An 18,637-nucleotide genomic window follows, 5' to 3' on the forward strand; every position below is an offset into this window, starting at 1 on the left:
TAAGTTTTTTTGTTTTTATAATATTATAAAAGTTGATAATACAGTACTATTACTATTTTAATGGTATCAATTTATAGATGATGGTTAGATTGTTATTATTATTATTATTATTTGTTGTTGTTGTTGTTGTGAATATATATAACTAATGATTTTCAAGGTTTGACATTTGAAGCTTATTAATAGACACACGGTCCGTCGAGTTGCACCATTGTCACCGCCACATCCACATCCACACACATATGACCCGAGTAAACAATTTCTCTGCTTCTAAAGTGTAGGGAGTGTGTTCACACTAGGTTGGCAAAGTTATGGAAGCTTTAAGTTGTCAGACAATAGAGATACAATGCAAATAATATCCAGCGTCACAGATTTACAAGTCATACACCGAGATAATTTTTACTAATTTTCCAGAGGTGTGTGTGGTGTGTGTCATATAATTCCAAACACTTTTGTGTAGATTGAATTATTGGAAAATAATCATTCCAACTTTGTTATAATTATTCTTCTTTCATCCTTTTCCTTTATGCGTGAGTGTTAAGGTGTGTGTGTTGCGTTGTTTTCGTGTTTCGTTAATTGATCAATATAATGATGCGCATCATATTCCTAATAAACTTAGACTACGGAGTAGATAATACAGATAAAGATGAATGAAGAAAAATGACCCACTCCCAAAATAGTGGTAGTTTTGTAATTTTTTCAAATTCAAATTAAATTTTTACCTCCAAAAATTTGAAAAATGATCCGTTGGTTTAAGATATGGCATGTTTCTTTGGAACTTTTATTTCCCCACTCTTATCTTTATCTTACTTACACATATATTCATATATTAACTATACCAAGAAGGAAGATAGAATGATATAGAATGAGCACAACTACCACACCAATTAAATCATCGACTACTCCAACAAAGAGTAGAGCATCATCGGGCACACCTTCAAAGGGTACTTCTAAAAAGACACCTTTAAAGACTTTAAAGTCACCAAAGTCAAAGGATACATCTACCACCACCACCACTGCTGCCTTTGCAGTACCAACTACTACCACTACCAAACCACCAGTCTTTGTAAATAATAATAGCTTAAATACTTCAACATCACCTATTGGAGTCTCAACAACAACAACAACAACAACCAAATCAACCAAACAACCACAACAACAATATATTTCTGAAAATAAGGAAAACAAAACAGATAATTTAGATTATCTAATTAAACAATCAAAAGAAAAAGATAATAATAATAGCAATGATAACAAGTATGTATACTCGTATATTCTTTTATTACATAATATAATTAATTATTAATATTGATATTTTATTAAAAAAGGAAAAGAAAGAATACTAGAGTTAGTATGGGACGTGTTAGTTTTTCAAATACTATAGCCGTTAGATATTTTGAAAAGACTGGTCCAAAGAGTGGAATGAGAAAGAGAACTAGTGTCTCTGGAATGATTGCTCCCGCAGCCAACAACACTACTTCTTCTACTTCTACTACTACTACCACTGCTACTGCACCATCATCATCGTCATCGGTCAAATCAAAGGGTCCATTCTCATCATCCTCTTCCAAACCACGTAATTCTCCATTTGGTGATGAAGATGATAGTACCGATTCATCAATGACATCCAGTAGTGCTGGAGACACTTCACAAGAGCAACCTACAATGGACTTTACCGGTGCCTTTGGTCGTATCTTTGTACCATTTGTAAAAGATGAAATTCAACCTCTCAAAGGTGGTTCCATACCAAATGAAGAGTATGATGATGATGAAGACAATGACCAACAACAACAACAACAACAACCATTTATTTACAACAATGGATTACAAGATAATAGTAGTATGATGGATATTTCTGCTAGTTCAATGGAAGTATCTGCATTGACTGAAGAGAGTGAATTCAACACCATCAACAACACCAACAGTCCAATAATGACATCCAATGGATTATCAAATATTTTAGATGATAGTGATTATAATATGGATGATCAACAAGATGAAGAACAACAAGAACAAGAACCAGAAGAGGAAGAAGAAGAAGAAGTTGATATTTCCAAATTTGGGTATTCTTCAATCATTGATTCACCAGCACATAAAAAGAAGAAACAATTCTTAAATCAATCTCCAACAACAATTAGTCGTAATGTTGATGTTGATGATGTTGATGTTGATATGACACCCAAGCAACCAACTCTTTTGGGATTACTTGCTGATCAAGAAGATTTAAATCAAGTATTTATCAAACCAATGACTCCAACAACTTTGAGAAAATCATCAAACCTTGAAGATGATGGATCCAACTCTCCAATTCCAACTTTGACTGAAATGTATGAAGATGATATGACTGGAAACTTTAAAGCAATCATTGAAAAGATTGATAATAATAATAATAATAATAATAATAATCAACAACAACAACAAGATGATACAATTCAATTCCATCTTCAAAACGGTACCAATGGTATTGCTGGAGCAATGAAAGATCTTTTAGATGAAAATACAACTGAAACATTTAATTTTATTCAACATCAACAACAACAGCAACACTCCAATAATGTTAGTATCCAACAAGAGGAAGTGGAAGAGGAGCAAGAAGAACAAGATATGACAATTACTCAATCACTTGGAAATATTATTCAACTTGGTAAACAACAATTACAATTACAAGAATCAACAACTACTCCAATTACTCTTACTCTAGTTAACACTCTACAACCAACACCACCAACAGAAATTGTTGTTGAAGAAAGTTTACATTTAGAATTGGAAAAGGATATGACTATAACTCAATCCTTTGGAAAGATACTTCAAATGGCTAAAAGAAGAAGATCATTATTGTTGGAGCAACCTCAACAACCATCAGCTCCACCAACACCACAACTTGCATTTGAAGTTGACCACAATGTAACTAATAATCTTAAGGGATTGTTATCTGGTCACTTGTTTGACAATGGCGATGAAACTTCCAATATTTCCAATATTTGTTCAACTACCTCTACCTCTACCTCTACATCATCGTCCCCATCTTCGACTGAAACTATTAGTATTACCCAATCCAACCTTTTAAATTCCTTTTTAAGTGCTAGTAATGATCAAAAACAACATCAACAACAACAACCATCAGTTGACCAGTCTACTACTCCTATTGTAGAGTCTAGTGTATCTCAAGAGGAACCTTCTTCATTGGCACTCGTCGATGAGAATATTATTAGTGATGATGCTGATATGACAATGACAGTCCAAGAAGATGAAGAAGAAGAACAAGATAACCAACCCAAACAACTGGAAGAAGATAAATCATTGTATCAAAGTAATTTGGGAGAGTCAATGGTTACAAGAACCCAAACTATTCAAGTGGATATCCCACTTAGTAAGCAGTATGCCTGCACTCCATCATTTACAGCATACGAAGGAGAAGGAGAGAATAGTTTTGTTGTTGGTAAATTAAACTTTAACAAGAGTAATATTACAACTGACCGTAGAATATTACCAACTAAATCTCAAATTGAAAGGGAAAAGGAAGAGGTTGTTCCTATTGCCAAGACCACGACTACTACTAGCCAGCCATCTGCCACCACTGTTACTACCACCACCACCGCTGCTTCTACCACCACCACAACTAGATTAATGGATCCAATCTTGTTGATGGAGAATCATCCTCCACACCACCACCACCACCAATACAACCAATCAACTTTACAAAGTGGACATCATCATAATAATCATCATAATAGTCATCATCATCACTCATTGGCATTTGATTCGTTGTCATTTAGTAGACCTATGATGGGTACAATGGCTGAAAGTACTGCATATGGTGTCAACAAACAGTCGATGATGTTGGAGGACTTATTGCCAGGTCGTCTAGATTACAACTATTCATCGTCGATTGCTCCATCTGCATCGAGTGTGTCAGGGGGTGGTGGATTCAACTCGCCACCAGCTATTGCTCATACCATCACATTTAACGAGTTCCTTTATCTTGCCAACTGTAGATTCATGGATGATTACTCTACCAAGTCTAAACGTCCATCTCTTGGTGGTTTGTTGAGTAATAATAATAATAATAATACTACTGTTGACCAATCAATGACTGAAACCATTCCTGCAACAGTCGTCGACGATGAATCAACCACATTAAAGAACCAATTAGTACATGCATACATTTATCATAGAATGTCTGATGTGTTGAAAGCAGGATATGAAGAGTTGAAAAAGATGATGGCTCAAACCAACGAATCCAACCGTGAAAAAGAGGAGCAAATGAATACGACCAATCCATCTATCTTTGCCATTATCCAACGTGCTACCAAAGATGGGTTGTTGGCCAAACAAAACTTACTTAAAAAGATAAAGATCAATTCAAAGCTCAACACTCAACTTCAGTATATCCAATGGAGACGTGACTTGGAGAGAAAGATTGGTCGCGAATTGACTGAATCTCGTGATAGTCTGTCGAGCGATCTCGAGACCCTAATCACACGTGCCAAATCATTCAAAGAGGTTGAAATGTCACTCCTCTCTGACGGACACAAACTTAAAGACGTTGAGAGGCAATTAGAAGCCAATCAAACTAGATGGAGTCAGAAACTAGTTGACAAGGGAAAAGATACTGACCACAACCTAGTCTTACAGTTGGAACAACGTAACCAGTATCTCAGACTGTTGGAAGGATCTCTTGCCAACTGGACCATCATCCATATCTCCAACTCTGTCATCAATGTTCAACACCGTGACGAAAACAAATACAATATTGTATTTAAATTACAACCAAAACAACAACACCAACATCAATTGTCAATAGTATCTTGTAGATTTGTCATTAACAGTCAGACAGTGTCAAAGATGGAACAAGAGTTGGTTGAAAAGTTGTCAATTGAAAAGAATGTATTGGAACCTAGATTAAAGGGATCTTTAAAGTATATCAAAGAGACTTTAGAAATTGTATCAGTCTCTATTACAAGAATCCAAAGATTATGTCGTGAAATTGAACAATTAGAGAGACTATATAATATTAAAACATTCAACCTTCAACAACAACAACCACTCTTACATCATTCAAACAACTATAGTAATGCTAGTGGAAAGAGTAATATTGGACTAGAGTTGCATTTGTCAAATATGGAAGCAATGAAAAAGATCAAGGTTAGATTACTTGTTCCAACTACCTATCCAACTGGTAATATTGAGTATAGTTTTGTATCGATGATTGGTAATGTCGATCATCAACAAATTACATCAACTCTTTCAAACCATACTACCAACTACGTCAATAATAATAATAATAATAATAATAATAGATACCAACCTAGAAATAGATTAACTAAAATTGTACAATCACTCGATTCTATTCTCTATTCTTCTTAAATCTAGAGAGAGAGAATCCAATATATATCATCTCATAACATATATAGTTCAACAAAAGTTTGTTTTGTTTGTTTAAACCTAATAGTTTTAAAAATAAATATATTCAACCTAGCTACTCCTTATTTTACCAAATATATAGATTTTTAAAAAAAAAAGCTAATCAATATCTTTTTAGTATTGTTGTTGTTGTTATGTTATTATTAATATATTGTAAACTTTGACTTTGATTGACTTGATTGATGACTGATCCCTCCCCTATAAGAAAAAAAAAAATTAAACTAAACCAATAATTTAATCTTGATGATTGCTTGTTTTGTTGTTGTTGTATTATTACTAAAATGTTTGTTTATGGACAATGATTTGGATCATTATAAATCTTACAACCAGAATCTAAATAATTGAATGAATGATTAATATCAATGACTATAAATTCTATATGTATTGATTACTTACCAGTTGCCAATAAAGCAACAATAAACAAAATTAAAACTACTATAATTACAATTAAGCAAGTACTTCCTGCATTTTTTGTCAGATGTTCCATCTTATCGTTTGTATTTACCAAACGTCCATGAACTCTTTCAACTCCAATTTCAACATCATCCAAAAGTTCATTATGTAATGTCTAGAAAGATAGAAAAGTAAAGTGTAAGTTTCACTTAGTATAATTAAATTAGGGTTGTGACTGATAATTCTATACTTACTACTTCTGCATTCATATGTTCAGCCATAACCTTTTGTCTCATGATACTTTGAGACAAAACATCTAGAGATTCGTCTTGTTCCTTCATGATATGATTATTTCTGTCAAAAACTTGTTGGTTATTCCATTCTTTGGTAACCTCTGTCTCTTTTGGTTTTCCCCATTGTCTTCTTCCACTATCCCCTCCAAATAATTCGTCTCTAATATTAGAAGAATCGGAATATTAATATTAATATACATATATATATATATATGTTTACGGTAAGTTTTTTTTCAATATTTCTAGAAAGATAATTACTTTGCCGAAGTATTATTTACAGCTCTTTCAAAGGCAGCAGATAGATTGTTTTTAGCTGTAACTAGTGATTCTACCAATTGACGTCTTCGAATCAATTCTCTTTCATTGATTCTAAGATTTCCATATGTAAGTGTATCCATTAATCTAGAGAGCTCTGTCGTTACATTGACGAGACCTCTTCTAATCCCAGTAGCATTGTTCTTTGTTGCCATCGAGGGATTAGATCGCATCTGTACTTCATAATTCTTGACATCTGTTGCAACTTGATTAAGCAACTTTTGAGCATTATCATATTCTAATAACCAAACGTCTCCCATTTCTCTCTCTATCTATTTATGTGTTGCTGACGATCTATCTAGTCGCGATTTGTAATGAATTATAATGACTCTTGTTTGTTCAAATACAATAAAGTGTATAGTAGAGTAATATAATACTATGTAATATAATTTATAATAAATAGATAGGTGTAAAGAGAGAGAGATAGATAACACTAATGTAATGGCTGTTTTTAAAAAATACACATAATTAAAAGAATCTTCGAAACAAAAGAAAAGTCAGATGAATAAATTTAATTTATTATTATTATTTGTACTTTTATAATCTTTAAACGACGGGTTGTGATAGAAAGACAGAGACAAAGACAGAAAAAGAGAGAGAGAAGAGACTATGAGTAAAGTTTTATATAAAATCTATGGTATAGGAAATGATATAGTAAAGATATCTAGGTTTAGCAAAAACTCTGACAATGAAAGGTTTCTAAGACGAGCGTTTCATCAACAAGAGATTGATAGATTCTATCATCTAAAGACTGTCAATCAAGAAAAGGCATTACAGTATCTCGCCGGTAGATGGGCAGCAAAAGAATCAGTGTACAAAGCATTTAGAGGTATCGACCGATCAAGACTACCTTTTCCAAATATCAAGATTGCCTCTAGAGATGATGGTAGTCCAGTAGTTGAATTACAAGATAGTACTATGGAATTGGCAAATCAATTGAATATTGCAAACATTCATCTATCTATTTCACATGATGAAGATTATGCTATTGCAAATGTAATCTTGGAAGAAAAATTAATATTAGATCAACAACATCAACAACGTCAAACAGATCATTGTTTTATTACTGATGATATTGGTAATAATAGTCGGTCTAAATAATAATAATAGATAAACAATAAACAATAAACAACAACAATGTAAATATATAACCCAACCAATCAGTCACCTTGACATAAACTTATTGAATCTATCTTAATTTGGATTGGTTCTACTTTTGATATAAACACAATATTACTTGATTGCTAATACTAACATATATATATATATGTATAAATAATGTTACTTGGTTTGAATCAGATCCTTCACCTTTGAAAGAGTAGTGAGGAAAATTATTTAAAATGAATTTTTTTGAATTTTTTGCCAACATGTTTGTTGATCATCAGCAACTCACTGCAGACTTTGTTATTATATTTGTATAGTTTGTTGTTGTGTTTTAATATACATCATCATATCATATATCTATCTATCTATTTTTAATACATAAGAAAGGAGAAGATAAGATCGATCGATTGACAACTACGACGAACAACAAAGAAAATAAATATATCTAGGAGATGTTATCAATTAGCAAGAATATTGTAAAATCAAGCTTGAAATTGAGCAATGGTGTAAGATCATTCCACAGCAGTGCTCAATTGATGGTAAATCAATCACGTACTGGATTTGAAAAGGGAGAGTCACAAGGACAGTTTTCACGTGCCTACCCAGTCATCGATCACACTTATGACGCCATCGTTGTTGGTGCTGGTGGTGCTGGTTTGCGTGCAGCTCTCGGTCTCACAGAAAAGGGACTCAAGACAGCTTGTATCAGCAAGTTGTTCCCCACACGTTCACATACCGTTGCCGCACAAGGTGGCATTAACGCTGCGTTGGCCAATGCCGACGTGGACGATTGGAGATGGCACGCATACGACACTGTCAAGGGCAGTGATTGGTTGGGCGATCAAGACGCCATCCACTATATGTGTCGTGAGGCTGTGCCCACCGTGCTCGAGCTCGAGCAGTATGGTGTACCCTTTTCGCGTATGGATGATGGCCGTATCTACCAACGTGCGTTTGGTGGACAGTCCAAGAACTTTGGCAAGGGTGGTCAGGCCACACGTTGCTGTGCTGCTGCCGATCGTACCGGTCACGCACTCTTGCACACTCTCTACGGACAGTCGCTCAAACACGACACTAAATTCTTTATCGAGTACTTTGTCACCGATCTCATCATGGAGAATGGCGAGTGTCGTGGTGTCATTGCCTACTGCATGGAGGACGGAACCATCCATCGTTTCCGTTCGCACGCCACCGTGCTCGCTACCGGCGGTTACGGACGTGCCTACTTTTCGGCCACATCCGCACACACCTGCACCGGTGACGGTAACGCCATGGTCACTCGTGCCGGTCTCCCATGCCAAGATCTCGAGTTTGTGCAGTTCCATCCAACCGGTATCTACGGCTCGGGCTGTCTCATCACCGAAGGTGCCCGTGGTGAGGGTGGTTACCTCCTCAACTCTGAGGGTGAGCGTTTCATGCCCAGATACGCCCCATCCGTCGCCGATCTTGCCTCGCGTGACGTCGTGTCGCGTTCCATCACCATGGAGATTCTCGCCGGCCGTGGTGTTGGCCCAGAAAAGGACCACGCCCTCCTCAACTTGACCCATCTCTCACCAGACATTATCGAAGAGCGTCTCCCAGGTATCCGTGAGACCGCCATGATCTTTGCCGGCGTCGACATCACCAAGGAGCCAATCCCCATCTTGCCAACCGTCCATTACAACATGGGTGGTGTACCAACCAACTACAAGGGTGAGGTTGTCACCCGTCAACCAGGCGAAAAGACCGACACCGTCGTCAAGGGTCTCTACGCAGCCGGTGAAGCTGCCTGCGTGTCTGTGCACGGTGCCAACCGTCTCGGTGCCAACTCGTTGCTCGATATTGTCGTCTTTGGTCGTGCCTGCGCCAACACCATCGCCGACACACTCGCCAAGGACACCCCACACCGTCCACTCCCCGCCAACGCCGGTGAAGAGTCGATTGCCAACCTCGACAAGGTCCGTTTCGCCGACGGCACCCGTTCCACCGCCGAGCTCCGTCTCGAGATGCAAAAGGTCATGCAACGTCATGCCGCCGTCTTTAGAGATGGACCTATCCTCAAGGAGGGTGTCACCAACATTGACAAGTTTGCCCAATCCCTCAAGACCGACCTCAAGACCACCGATCGTAACATGATCTGGAACTCTGACTTGGTCGAGTCACTCGAACTCCAAAACCTCATGACTCAAGCCGTATTGACCATGCATTCAGCCGAAGCCCGTAAGGAATCTCGTGGTGCTCACGCTCGTGAAGATTTCACCGAAAGAGACGACGTCAACTGGATGAAGCACACACTATCATATTTGGATGTTGAAACTGGAAAGGTCACTTTGGATTACCGTCCAGTCATTGGTCACACTTTGGATGAAGCTGAAATGCACTCTATACCACCAGCCAAGCGTGTCTACTAAACTAAACAAACACCTGCCAATCAAATCTCTCTAAAAATATTTTAATTAATCGAAATCAACAAACATCATATAATAATCATATGTGACTCTGTTGGTATTTTTTTCAAAAATATCTCCAATAATAATAATAATAATAATAATCCCCTTACTCATTTTTAATACATGTAATAAAAAAAAAATATTAAAAAAAAAATTATATAAATATTACTCACTCCAAATCATATGATTTGAATGTGAATATAATAAATACTTTTTGAATTTCATTGTTTCTATTATTATTTAGATAATTAATTAATTAACTGATATGTAATTATTAATAATAGGATTGATTGCTTATTTTATCATTGATTATTGGATTCCAAAAATGGTTAGAGGATCAATCACATTAAAAATAAATGTAATTGTTGTTTCTCTTGTCATTACCAAAAAGTCATAACCTTGATTCTATTTATTTACATTGATATGGTGTCTCGTTTTATCTATCTATCTATCTATCTATCTATCTATCTATCTATCTATCTATCTATCTATCTATCTATTATTCATCTATAGTCTTCCAAATAATCTCTAAATTCTTATTGACACAAGAATTGATTGATTTGTTTAATTGAAAACATTTGTTAAATGTTTCGGCGTTGGGAGATGACGATTGTTGGATGGCAGATCGTAGAAAAGAAGCAGCTGACAAGGTGTCGTTGCATTGTTGATTTTTCATGGCAGCTTCATCAGGACATAAATTGGAAGAAAGACAACTTTGCAAATTCGTTTGAAAACGGGAACAATGACTACTGTTTGATCCATGTTCCATCTCGCACGAATACAATACATCCAAATTATCTTGACATAGTTGCGATAGTTGATATACCTTTTCCTCTCTTTTTAAATGATTGTTCCATACAAATGAGTTGCTCTTCTTGTTGTTGTCAGTGTTGCCTTGAATTTGATCAAGTGTCGATGATGAAACTGAATGATGATTTGAAACCAACGATGGTAAATTGGTGCTTTGAATACCTTGTAATAACATCGAAGTCGATGTTGATGACAATGATGATTGTTGTGATGATGATGATGATGATGCTGATGACATTTGTGTTTATAATTCTTTTCTTTTCTTTATATTTGTAAATATCTCTTCTTCTCCTTCTTCTTCTTCTACTATTATTATAATTATTACTATTATAGGTACGGTACTATCTCTAGACTATTGCTACACAGTAGTATATTGTTTAATCATTTACTAGTATGTATTCTTTTTACGACCGTAATATATAATCACTATGATATTGATCGATTTGTTAGCAGTATTTGTTTTTTTGGGATGGCTTCTGTTTGCTTGCTTGGTTTTCAATGGTGGTGATGGACGCAAAAAACAACCCTTTATCAAAAAAAATAAAAATAATAATACTCTGGGTTTTCGAATTTTAATATTGCAAGGAGGAACTCACTAGTAGAACTACCGTAGTAGTATTCCAATGATCAATATTAAGTTTCATAATTTTTTATTTTATTATTTATTATTTATTATTAATAATTATATTTGTTTAATAATAGGGACAGAACTCAGACTGTCATACACCATAATATAGTATGCACGCCTTGGTTGTTGTTGTTGGATATTGTGTTTGTATGTGTTGACTGAATATACTTGGGATGGGTTGTCTTTTTTCATTAAAAAAATCTTTTTATTTTGAGGTGACACCCAAAACAATGAAAGTAGATGAAACCTCAGTTAGCTCATCTATTTTTCTATTTTAAGAACCAAAATGAACAGATTATTAGTAGTATTAGTTGTAGCTCTCTTTGTAGCTATTGCTTCTGCAAATGAGTTTGCTCGTATTCGTCAACCAGCACCTAAATTCCAAGCACAAGCTATCGTCGATGGCAAGATCAAGACTATTTCATTAGATGATTACAAAGGAAAATATGTTTATTTGTTCTTCTATCCACTCGATTTCACTTGTATGTACACTACTATATATAAATATATACATATATACTCTTCATCATATCAATATATTTATTACCTTACATATACTAATCTTTCGATTTATAATGTTATCATTCATTAGTTGTCTGTCCAACAGAGATTTCATCGATTTCAGAAAGAATTGAAGAGTTTAGAAAGATTGGATGTGAAGTATTGGGTGTCAGTGTTGACTCTGTTTACACTCATTTGGCATGGACAAACACTCCACGTAAGCAAGGTGGTTTGGGTAGTGTCAGCTTTCCTCTCGTCTCTGATTTGACTCATCAAATCTCCAAAGACTATGGTACATACATGCCTGAAGATGGTCATTCTATCAGAGGCTCTTTCATCATTGGTACTGATGGGTAGGTTGACAACATAATGTAGAAATGAAAGACATAAGAGTAGGTCTAATTCTAATCTTTCTTTATTCTAATAATAGTGTGATCAAACAAATAACTTTGAATGATGCTCAAGTTGGACGTTCAGTTGATGAAGCTCTTCGTTTGATTAAGGCTTTCCAATACACTGACAAGCATGTTGGTGAAGTATGCCCAGTAAACTGGAAGGAGGGTGATGCTTCAATGATTGCTGATCCAGTTCGTTCCCTCGACTATTTCAAGGCTGTCAACTATGACCAAAGTAAATAATCGAACAAAACAACTTGGAAAGAAAAGAAGAATCAACAATACTATTTAATTAAATGTAAATATATTATATAATTCTAATTGGATTGATCAATTGATAGTTTGAGAGAGACTAATTGTTTTTTTTATTTATATAGAATAATATTGGCAATAACTAAAAAGAAAAAAGATTCGATATAAAACAAGTATTATATTCATTTCAATTTATTTCATTCATTCAAATTTGTTTGTGGTTTGTTTGTTTGATCAATTAATCTCTTCTTATGGCTAGTTTCAGTTTGATGATTGAAAAATGCCCAATAATTATTAAATGATGATGATGATGATTAATATTAACGAACCATTTTATAAATATAGAACAAGTTGTAGTACAAGTAGAAATTTCAATATACTATAAATTTGGCAAAACGTAAGATACTTGTAGTTCAATTGATCGACAAGTACTGGAAATACCCGGAAAATTAGTTAATACCTCCCTCAACAATCAAAGTGCGGCCATGTAACTACATCGAAGGGGGTCGCAATAGATGGATTTTAAATGGATTAGCATGGAGCATTCATCTATTATCTTCAATCAACATCATCATCATCATCATCATCAAAACCGACGCATACACACACACACACACGACGATATTTTGTAAACAAAGGTTGTTTGAGAGGAGGGGGTTGTTTAAATTATCGTTGTGTGTGGTTACGGAATACTGCTGCTGTCAATCCATTCATAAATTTAATTAATTATCTTGTCTTTATCCATATTCGATCTATTACTCCTTTTCCCAAATTGAATCACAATGTCTGCTGATGTAAAAGTAATTCGTCTATTAATAATAATAATCTCCATCAAACAGGTGCGAGCGATGATAGATAAATCACGGATCGATTCAATATATCGCCCATTTTCCACTTTCTTCTTCACAATAGGTTGTGTTCACCTATTTTGAAGTGCATTGTACAGAGTTGATGTGAGGTTACGATTAGTATAAATGTACATCGTGTGCTATATATCTACCAACCAACCATCATCGATTTACATCAGTGATGACGAGAATTAACTCTATTGATGGATACCAAGCAAGAATGGGATAGGTTATCCATTGGAATTATTACGAAAAGTATATCGTCGATGATGTTTGTACAATGAGAACACATGTCAAGATGTATCCATTTATATATATCACTATTACATAGTATATGGTGTAGAAATCGACAATAATATATAAAGAATGAAACAAAGAGAGAGAGAACAAACAACAATTTGACATTTTATTTAAAAGAAAAGAGGATAATAATACAGTAGAGGTAGGGGATAAAAAAAGAAATAAGAATGGTGGAACAGTGTTTTTGGTGTGAGTTGAACAACAACACAGTTGGATGGATGTTTTGTGGGGAAAATAAAATAAATATTTAATTAAATTTATGTTTAAAATTTATTGAAGTTGAAGTTTACCTTTTGGGTACATCTATTTATACTACCCGTCAACGAGTTTATTCAATATAGCACACATACATGTATGGCTATTCTATCTTTTCAGGGTACCCTTTTTTTTAACAGTTGTTTCTGTTTGCAATTCGAATTTACCATATCCCATTAATGTTGTTCCCACATTATTTAACTTTAATGGATGGTCCAACAGTTTACAATTTGTTTAATCCTCCTCCTCCTTTCTTCATCGCTATCTTTTTGATTACCGTTGTACCAGCTACCTTACCATATGGAGATAGTAAAATTATCAATAGATGTTGGTTGTTGTGGTTGGTATCAACTATTATTATCCTCCTCCTCCTTGCGAATTCCTCATCCACACCTATATATAAAGTTAGATTAAATTTCTGACCAGTCTATTATTATTATTATTATTTATTTCCAAATTAATTCAATCATCCTAATTTTCAAATCTCGAACAGGATATCTCACTTTATCAGCACATATTTCATTGCAACTTTTATCTTTTCTATCTTTAAACTTTGCCCAAAACCAACTTGAACTTTCAAAAAATGACTATAATTGGTATGTTGTAAACATTTAGTTAATAATTATTCCAGTGGTCAGTATACTGATTTCTTTCCTTTTCTCTCTTTATAGGATCCTTTAAAAAATTGAATATTCACCAATATTCATCATCCATTGCAAATATCGATTCAGCCAATCATAATAATTATCAAAACCATTCATTCTCTTCTACACAATATCAAGATGAATCAGCTAGTGCAAGATCTTCATTCTTAAGATTTTTAAGATTTATTTTCTTCCATGATTATTAAAAAACAAAATAAACCTTAAAGTACCATTACAATTTATTTATTCAAACATAAGAAGAGCAGTATTTAATATGAAGTTCAATAATGGACAAGGATATTTGTTAAAATGAACTCCGAACCTTGAAAAACCAATTAAAGGAATTATGGGTTAAGGGTGTACTTGATTGTGAATATTGGGATTTTAGATTACTCATTTATCGGTGATCACATACATCACTATCTTTCATCATTTTGATTTGTACTTTTATTATTTATTTATTTATTTATTCTATCTATCTATCTATCAAAGTGTGTAAAAGATGATGAACATTGCACAAAAAAGTCATAAACAATTCTTAACAAGGTTATCAACAACATTGGTCCAATCAAGCCAAAAGTGTGGTACTACAAGTTACAATTGTTCGCAATCCTATTCTTATTCTTCTTATTCTTCTTCAAACAACAATAATCAAAACAAAGAGAATAATAATAATAATCAAGGAGAAGATCATGAACAAACTAAAAGAAAGAACAAGTTCAAAGTAGAATGGAAGACAATTAGTAGACCACTGTTGGTTGGTGCCGCTCTCTCAATGTCATCAATTCTTCATCTAGAGGGAGAAGAGAAACCTAAAAACCCACTTGATGAATTGGTACTATTAAAGAAACCAAGTAATGGCAAACAAAGAATTGTGATCTTGGGTACTGGATGGGCAAGTTTGGCTTTTATCAATAATATCGACCCTTCAAAGTATGAATTGATTGTAATCTCTCCAAGAAATGTATGTTAAACATAAATATATTGACTCAATATGCCATAAATACATATGTATTGACCACAGTCTATTCATTCGTCTAGTTCTTTTTATTCACTCCTATGCTTGCATCTGCAACTGTTGGATCGTTGGAAGTTCGTAGTATTATTGAACCCATTCGTAGAGTATTAAAGAGAATAGCTAAAGGCAACTGTTCCTACATTGAAGCTGAATGTACAGAGATTAACCAAAATGAAAACTATGTTGTTATTAGTGGTAAATATATTTTGTTGATGTCTATTGATTTTGGTTGAATACTAATATTGATTCTTTTAAAAATACTTTTTTAGATTCAAGTCCATTGGAAGGACCAAGACCAAAAGATATCAAGATTAGTTATGATAAGTTGGTGATTGCTGTTGGATCAGTTCCACATACAATGGGAACCAAAGGTGTCAAAGAACATTGTCTATTCCTCAAAGAAGCAAACGATGCTTTGAGAATTAGAACCAAGGTTATGGATTGCTTCGAACGTGCCAGTTTCCCGAATCAACCTATCAATGAAATCAAGAGATTACTTCATTTTACGGTGGTCGGAGGTGGTCCAACTGGTGTATGTAGAAAGAAATATAGATATATATATATATATATATATATATATATATATATATATATATATATATATATATATATATATATATATATATATATATATATATATATATATATATATATATATATATATATATATATATATATATATATATATATATATATATATATATATATATATATATATATATATATATATATATATATATATATATATATATATATATATATATATATATATATATATATATATATATATATATATATATATATATATATATATATATATATATATATATATATATATATATATATATATATATATATATATATATATATATATATATATATATATATATATATATATATATATATATATATATATATATATATATATATATATATATATATATATTGTTGACAACATTAAAACTAATATTTATTTATTTATTTATTTATTTGTTTATTTATTTATTAGGTCGAATCAGCAGGTGAATTATATGACTTTATTCATGATGATTTGGTTTCAACATTCCCAGAGTTGGTTCCACATTGTCAAATTACACTTGTCCAATCGGCAGATCATTTATTAAATACATATGATGCCAAAATTATTGAATGTAATTATCACAAGATATAATATTAGAATACACCGTTTAACTTGACAAATCCATTTAATTTATTCTATAATAGTTACTGAAAAACAATTTGGTAGATCAAATATTCAAGCATTGTATGGATCAAGAGTAGTTGAAGTAAACGAAACTACATTAAAGGTAATGAGCAAGAATGATAAAAAGGAATACGAAATACCATTTGGTATGTGTATTTGGGCAACTGGAGTTGGACCACGCACATTGACTAGAAAGTTTTGTGCATCGGTTCCAGACCAAAAGAATCAACGTGCCATCACCACTGATGCTTTCCTAAGAGTTGTTGGTGTACCAAACCCCAATGTCTATGCAATTGGTGATTGTTCAACCATCACCCAAAATAAGCTTTTGGACAAGGTTGCTGATATTTTCAAAGAGGCCGATGTCAACAATGATAATCAATTATCCATCGATGAACTTGTTCAAGTTGTTCAGAAATAGTATGAAACAAATATCCATTATTATTATTATTATTATTATAACTTGTTGCCCAAAATTAATTTCTAATTAAATTATTATTTTTTTTATAGTACCAAAACCTATCCACAACTTCAACCAATTGCTAGTGAATTACCAAGAGAATTTAAGAAATTCGATGTAAACAAGGATGGATTTTTGCAATTGGAAGAATTTAAACAACTATTACAAAATGTTGATAGCAAGTTGACAACCCTACCGGCAACGGCTCAAGTCGCTAATCAAATGGGTGCATACTTGGCCAAGTCACTAAACGTCGATGTCATCAAGAATGAAAAGAATGATGAAATTCACTTGCCAGCCTCACCATTCAACTATAAGCATTTGGGTAGTTTTGCCTATATTGGAAGTCACACCTCGGTGGCCGAGATTCCAGGTGTCAATTTCAGTGGTGGAGGTTTGGGTGTATGGTATGCCTACAGATCAATCTATTGGGAGAAGCAATTCAGTTTAAAAAACAAAGTTCTTTTATCTTTTGATTGGATGAAATCTATAATCTTTGGTAGAGATATTAGTAGAATTTAAATCCACCACGGATCCCAGTCAGCATCTTGTTGTAACAAATTAATAATCAAAAATGATTATGATGTACTATTTAATAAATTGGCAAAAAAAATAAAATTAATTAATCCCTCCAGATTTCTGTTAAAATTTCAGAAAGAGATATTGATGATGATGAGTAGTTGGGTCTATTATTTCTTGGAGTTGAATCTATAGATCGAAGAATATTTATAGAAGATTAATATTTGTTTGGCTTTCAATTCAACATAACTCTTCGCTCAACACGCAATACATTTACTAATCATTCTTCTACTATTTTAATTTCAATCAAAGACTTCCAAATATTTTGGTCTATAGGAGGCGATACTAAACAGGAGACAGGAACACTCGACACCTGTACATTGGTGAATTGGAAGGACTCTACATCACGGGTGATGTTCATCAGGAAATCATACAGAGACATCCTCTCACTGATCACTGATCAATTACAACACAAATCCACTACTTCTTTCTATATCAATGGGAACCCAGGAGTGGGAAAGACATTTTTTGGCCATTTCCTTCTTCTTCATTGCAGAGAAAACAATATCTCTGTCCTGTATCACGCAAGAGAGCAGCCACATAGACTCGTCCACTTCACTTTTAGCAATGGACAACCATTGGCATCTCAAGTTCCATTCACACATTTGGACTCTCTTGCCGATAGTTTGCACTTTGATAAGACGACATGGTACATTACTGATGGAATACCACTACACTCGGTAGTTGCACAATGCGTGAAAATCCTAATCGCATCACCAGTGAGAGATATCTCAAAGAATTTCCTCAAGATAGAACCGACCCCATCCATCTTGTATATGCCTCTATGG

At 33.8% G+C, this 18,637-nt stretch overlaps 9 protein-coding genes across 9 annotated transcripts; 6 read left to right on the forward strand and 3 right to left on the reverse strand.

The window, feature by feature from the left end:
* Positions 1-862: 862 nt before the first annotated feature.
* DFA_01590 (uncharacterized protein) lies at positions 863-5,364 on the forward strand (the record flags this gene model as incomplete). The annotated part of the gene is made up of 2 exons (XM_004359497.1): positions 863-1,254; positions 1,326-5,364. 2 exons carry the CDS (start codon positions 863-865, stop codon positions 5,362-5,364), a joined length of 4,431 nt encoding a protein of 1,476 aa, XP_004359554.1.
* A 346-nt stretch (positions 5,365-5,710) lies between these two features.
* syn8B (putative syntaxin 8) lies at positions 5,711-6,682 on the reverse strand (the record flags this gene model as incomplete). Its single annotated transcript, XM_004359498.1, has 4 exons — positions 5,711-5,754; positions 5,818-5,989; positions 6,069-6,267; positions 6,366-6,682. The coding sequence occupies 4 exons, from the start codon at positions 6,680-6,682 to the stop codon at positions 5,711-5,713; spliced, it is 732 nt and encodes a 243-aa protein (XP_004359555.1).
* Positions 6,683-7,031: 349 nt separating this feature from the next.
* Positions 7,032-7,523, forward strand: DFA_01592 (uncharacterized protein; the record flags this gene model as incomplete). Its single annotated transcript, XM_004359499.1, has 1 exon — positions 7,032-7,523. The coding sequence occupies one exon, from the start codon at positions 7,032-7,034 to the stop codon at positions 7,521-7,523; it is 492 nt and encodes a 163-aa protein (XP_004359556.1).
* A 239-nt stretch (positions 7,524-7,762) lies between these two features.
* sdhA (succinate dehydrogenase) lies at positions 7,763-9,916 on the forward strand (the record flags this gene model as incomplete). Its single annotated transcript, XM_004359500.1, has 2 exons — positions 7,763-7,837; positions 7,976-9,916. 2 exons carry the CDS (start codon positions 7,763-7,765, stop codon positions 9,914-9,916), a joined length of 2,016 nt encoding a protein of 671 aa, XP_004359557.1.
* A 538-nt stretch (positions 9,917-10,454) lies between these two features.
* Positions 10,455-11,003, reverse strand: DFA_01594 (uncharacterized protein; the record flags this gene model as incomplete). The annotated part of the gene is made up of 1 exon (XM_004359501.1): positions 10,455-11,003. The coding sequence occupies one exon, from the start codon at positions 11,001-11,003 to the stop codon at positions 10,455-10,457; it is 549 nt and encodes a 182-aa protein (XP_004359558.1).
* Positions 11,004-11,679: 676 nt separating this feature from the next.
* DFA_01595 (uncharacterized protein) lies at positions 11,680-14,358 on the forward strand (the record flags this gene model as incomplete). Its single annotated transcript, XM_004359502.1, has 7 exons — positions 11,680-11,875; positions 11,986-12,247; positions 12,325-12,524; positions 12,887-12,938; positions 13,476-13,509; positions 14,085-14,253; positions 14,354-14,358. The coding sequence occupies 7 exons, from the start codon at positions 11,680-11,682 to the stop codon at positions 14,356-14,358; spliced, it is 918 nt and encodes a 305-aa protein (XP_004359559.1).
* A 169-nt stretch (positions 14,359-14,527) lies between these two features.
* Positions 14,528-14,794, forward strand: DFA_01596 (uncharacterized protein; the record flags this gene model as incomplete). The annotated part of the gene is made up of 2 exons (XM_004359503.1): positions 14,528-14,540; positions 14,616-14,794. 2 exons carry the CDS (start codon positions 14,528-14,530, stop codon positions 14,792-14,794), a joined length of 192 nt encoding a protein of 63 aa, XP_004359560.1.
* Positions 14,795-15,090: 296 nt separating this feature from the next.
* On the forward strand, positions 15,091-17,792 carry DFA_01597 (calcium-binding EF-hand domain-containing protein; the record flags this gene model as incomplete). Its single annotated transcript, XM_004359504.1, has 6 exons — positions 15,091-15,552; positions 15,630-15,801; positions 15,876-16,138; positions 16,616-16,757; positions 16,831-17,230; positions 17,321-17,792. The coding sequence occupies 6 exons, from the start codon at positions 15,091-15,093 to the stop codon at positions 17,790-17,792; spliced, it is 1,911 nt and encodes a 636-aa protein (XP_004359561.1).
* A 100-nt stretch (positions 17,793-17,892) lies between these two features.
* Positions 17,893-18,618, reverse strand: DFA_01598 (uncharacterized protein; the record flags this gene model as incomplete). Its single annotated transcript, XM_004359505.1, has 2 exons — positions 17,893-17,978; positions 18,453-18,618. 2 exons carry the CDS (start codon positions 18,616-18,618, stop codon positions 17,893-17,895), a joined length of 252 nt encoding a protein of 83 aa, XP_004359562.1.
* Positions 18,619-18,637: the final 19 nt, after the last annotated feature.

This window comes from Cavenderia fasciculata (assembly GCF_000203815.1).
Source record: "Cavenderia fasciculata unplaced genomic scaffold Scf_Dfasci-F-a-25c12.r2-5, whole genome shotgun sequence".
Lineage (NCBI taxonomy): Eukaryota > Evosea > Eumycetozoa > Acytosteliales > Cavenderiaceae > Cavenderia > Cavenderia fasciculata.